Here is a 4,671-nt window from a genome sequence, read left to right as displayed (position 1 = left end):
GCTTGTTTGAATACAGGCTGCGGCTTGTTTACTGAACACGCAGACAAATTTGTCTACCAACTGCACGCGACAGGCAATCCATACTCCAATTACAGGTGGATTCCTGCTCTCGCGGAGACCATCCGTCAGCATGGAGGAGCGCCGGATGCCATCGTACTGGCAGAGAGGCGTTCAGGAAAACCTATGAAAGCGAATCGTTTTAACAAGTGTGTATATTAATTGCAATTCACTTATTGTACTTTGATCTGCATGTGATGTGATAATGTGATGATTTGACTAATATTCTCCTTTAATAACTCCTCATTATGTTATTCTATCAATTATATGCATATTATTTAGGCTGCATTATGAAACATTAACTGAACCGATTTCATGATCCCAGGGGACCACAGGTCTACGTGTTGGACGGTGTCCAGACGTCGTCACGTCTATCACAACAAGCAGACGTCTGGTCCGGCGCTGCGTCTGCGGTTTCCCCGTGAGGTGGGTGGGACATGCTGCTGTCAGTGCGGACACGCGTGTGTCTCTCTCCGCAGCTTGGCTGGCCCTCTCACGAGGACATGGATCTCCATGACGATGACAAGAACAGCAGCAACGAGTGTCTCAGCTCAGTCCTGGTAGAGGCCTTCCTGCACCCACCTGGCTCCTCCTACACTCTCTGCCGGCTCTCTGTCGCTTTATACCCCCCTGACCCCGGGGTAAAGTGAGCAGGATCACCCGCCTGTTGCCTCCAGCCCGGCCTCGATCTCTGGCCGCAAGGGTATAAAGTAGCCCGCATTACCATAATCAAGTCCCTCGGCTTCTCCTGATGCTATTAGTCCCTACGCACGCACACACACACACACACACACACACACACACACACACACACACACATACACACACACACACACACACACACACACACAGGCACATATGCTAATGCTCTCTGAACCCTGCCCATATGTGCTCTGCCGCCATTATTATAACCTCCTACTCAGCCAGGTGGAGTGGATTCTAATGGGGACAGACTCTGACCGCTTGGTTGTATTGCCCACACAATCACACACAGACACACACACGTATATGCACACACACGCACGCATTATATGCACATCCACAGGCTACCCACAGCGTACCATGGACAGACGTTTCCCAGGATGGGTCTCCAGCTATGGTGGTCAAAGGGCCTGTGATGTCGTTATGTATGATAATCATGTGGCCCTGGGCTCTCCTCGCCTCCTCCTGGGCTTCAGGGGGGAGTCGGTGCCCCCCACCCACAGAGTAACGAGCAAACAAGTGCTAATACCCATTAGCACCCCCTTCTCCAGGCAAATGTTTGCCTAGTCTATAAAAAGACATTTCTGCAAGGCGTTGATAAGGGGACTAATAGAATATTCTATGTACACTCTTGTAAATAGTGTCTTGTGTTGCTCTTGGCTGTGTCTTACTAGATCATACATCATACAAGTCTCATGACCTCAATATGAAATTCACATACATTTTTGAACATCAGTGTATTGCCTGTTCCTCTCGCATACACAGACTCTATCTCCGAGCAAGGTTTTGGAAGCTGATGGGATTTTTAGTCAGCCTATTAAATCTTTTTGTGCTTCAGGATCACTATTCCTTCATATTTATGCTTTTATATTTTTCTTGCAAGCATGGAGGTACTAAATAATATATGCTTATTTAATGCCCTGTGAATATTCTTCAAATCAGGTCAAGCTAAAATTAGTTATATTGAAATTCAAATGAGGTTCAGTCGATAGTGGAGAGAGAAGGATGGAGAGACCGCTAGAGAGAGAGAATCAGAGAGAGAGAGAGAGAGAGAGAGAGAGAGAGAGAGAGAGAAAGACAGAGAGAGAGAGAGAGAGAGAGAGTGCATTGTGGCTCAGTATCCATCCATTTCCTGCTTGCTCAGACCCTCTCACATGCTGACTGGGCAGCAGCGCGTGTGTAGCGCTGTGATTGGACCAGAGCCCTGTCATTCAAAATAAACAAATCCCCTCTCACTTCCCCTCTCCTCCTTCCGCGATGCGTCGGCGTGGAAGGAAGCAGGGAGGGGAGGGAGGGAGGGATGGGAACGGCTCTGTGGAGAGTGAGTCGCTAAAGCTCCCTCAGCCTCTCACCACCTGTCCTTGACTCGCTCTCAACAAGGAGCTCTCCGTTCCTTAAGCACTCTCTCTCTCTCTTGTTCCTTCTCTCTGTCTCTCCCCCGCGCTCGCTCTCTCTCTCTCTCTCTCTCTCTATCTCTCTCTCTCTGTGTCTATGCTAGCATCCGAGCGCTCATTTCTCTCTCTCTCACATTCTCTCTCTCTCTCTCTCCCCCTCTGGCAGTTCACGCTTCGCCCGCGGTCCGCTCCGGAGAGGGGCAGCAGCGGCAGCGGAGGCAGGAGAGGAAGTGGAGGAAGAAAGGAGGAAGGAGAAAGAAGGAGGAAGGAGGAGGAAGGAGGAGAAGGGAGGAAGGACAGAGCCGGAGGGAGGCAGCAGTTTGTCCCGGGCTCCGATGGCAGGAAGTGGTGCCTCCTCCGACCGGGACTAGGGGATGCTGAGCGGGGGGAGGGAGGGCCTCTTCGAGCTGGGACAGCAGCTCCAGCAGCAGGGGGAGAACCAGGCCGCCCTGCACTGCTTCCTCAGCTGCCTGCTGGGACTGAGCCACGTGCAGAGCTTCACCTCCCTGCCCAACTGTCTGCACCAGGTGAGCCAGACAGGCTGACCGCCCCGGGGGGGGGACACACACACACACACACACACACATAAACATACTCTCTAATGCACACACATACACACACACACACACACACACACACACACACACACTCTCTAACGCAGACACATACACACACATTCACACACACACACACATGCATACACACACACACACACACACACACATTCCCCAACACACACACAGACACACACATGCACACACACTCTCTCTAACACTCACACACATACAAACACACACACACACTCATTGTCGCAAGCACACTCCCTCGCATGCACACACACTCATGGACACACAAGTATTTTGCAAGCATGTACAAACACCTATGTACAAACACTGGAATGCATAAACACACTCAATGCTACGTGCAAACACTCTTCTGTTAACTGTTACTATTTACACTCTCTCTCTCTCTTTCTCTCTCGCTCTCTCTCTCTTTCCCTCTCCCTCAGGTGCAAACACAGATAAAAAGCACACACACTCTTTGTCTCTTACGTGTCTGTCTAACCACACAGATGCATTTGCCTTGCATGCCTTCCTTGAGTTGCGAACAGTAGCACCCTAGGAGTAAGGAGCCTAGGAGTTAGGAGCCTAGGACTAAGGAGCTTAGGAGTCAGGACTCACAGAGGACAGAGCTCTTCTCAACATCTGTAGGTCCAATGTCAAAACCAGCACATACCACACAATCCATCATGGCTACGACGCCGACGCGGCACGTTTGGCTGTACTGGAAACACAAAAAGATCTTTGGATAGACGCATATTTCAAAACAGACCACAGATACATGGAGTATGAAGAATGGCTTTGTCTCTGTTTACAGAAAGCTTATATTCTCCATGCATCACCATCGCACCTAGCTCGATAAAATTCCACTTGGTTTAACCACCTATGGTACCCTGTGTGTTGTCATGGGCAAAAAGTGTCGGTACTGTGACGTAACCTACCCCCAACGACGCAGATGGTAATCAGATGTGTATTAAGAAAATCTCCCAAATGTCTCAGATGTCAGTGCACTGTACGTTTATGTCGCTGTAACGCGACGCGTTGAGAGGAGAGCCAGTGGTTGACTGCACAAGTGGCGCACAATAACTGACAAGGGCCATCACATGCGTAAACAACAACAAGGACTCTGGGAGATGAATTATTCAGCATCCACTACTCCTGTCTGATATTGGATTCTCTATGATTTACAGATCGCGGAACTCTTCATCAGCGAGAAGAACTGTATCCTCTAATCTACCCCGAAACAACGCAATGGCTTTAGGACGGGCAACTACAAGTCTTAGCGATGTGAATGATGAGGGCCAGCTAATGGCAAGACAGCGGTCAAATGAGGATTGTCTTCCGGTAAAGGTCACCCTAGCAGGGCACGGCAGCACATGGAAGCACAGTAAATTCTGCTACAAAGCAGGCAATACCACTGAGGCCTGTAGAAATCTGTGGAAACACTGAGTGGGGCTGTGGGGGGATGGGGGGTGAAGTAAAGGGGTCTCCACACAGGAGTCCATAATCACAACATTTGTCCCTGAGTCCCGTGCTTGTGTTTTTTTGTGGGGAGCTTGGGGGGGCTGTATATCGGCCTCTTAAGAGGATTTGTAGCCCCTTATCTGCTGCACAGCAGAGTGTGGGAAGCACTAATTAACCTGTGTCTGCACTCCCAGTGCCGCTCGCTGCCAGGACGCCTCCACCACAGTACAGTGCTCATAAAGATAATAGAGAAATGTCACGTTTCTAGATATACAGCCTCGCCCTCAGGCTCTCTCCATCTCCCTCTACCTCTCTCTCTCTCTCTCTCTCTCTCTCTCTCTCTCTCTCTCTCTCTCTCTCTCTCCCTCTCCCTCTCCCTCCCTCTCCTTTTCTCTCACACTGAAGAGACACTTCAACCACTGACCTGCCTTTGCCTGCTCAGGTAATCTACCTCAGCAGATGGTTACTCTTGATGATGCATCTCCCCTATATCT

General features: G+C 50.0%; 1 protein-coding gene across 1 annotated transcript in view; it reads left to right on the top strand.

Moving 5' to 3' along the window:
* Positions 1-2,143: 2,143 nt before the first annotated feature.
* The window catches only part of cUnh14orf180 (chromosome Un C14orf180 homolog), a 17,309-nt gene continuing 14,781 nt past the window's right edge, over positions 2,144-4,671 (top strand). Inside the window, exons 1-2 of the mRNA XM_079752955.1 lie at positions 2,144-2,680; positions 3,904-3,934. Of these exons, the coding sequence (XP_079609081.1) occupies positions 2,528-2,680; positions 3,904-3,934 (184 nt within the window). The 5' untranslated portion in view covers positions 2,144-2,527. The remainder of the gene's footprint in view (positions 2,681-3,903; positions 3,935-4,671) is intronic.

Source organism: Pollachius pollachius, assembly GCF_949987615.1.
Source record: "Pollachius pollachius genome assembly, chromosome: 15".
NCBI classification, from domain to species: domain Eukaryota; kingdom Metazoa; phylum Chordata; class Actinopteri; order Gadiformes; family Gadidae; genus Pollachius; species Pollachius pollachius.
This window is presented reverse-complemented; position numbering and strand designations above follow the sequence as displayed.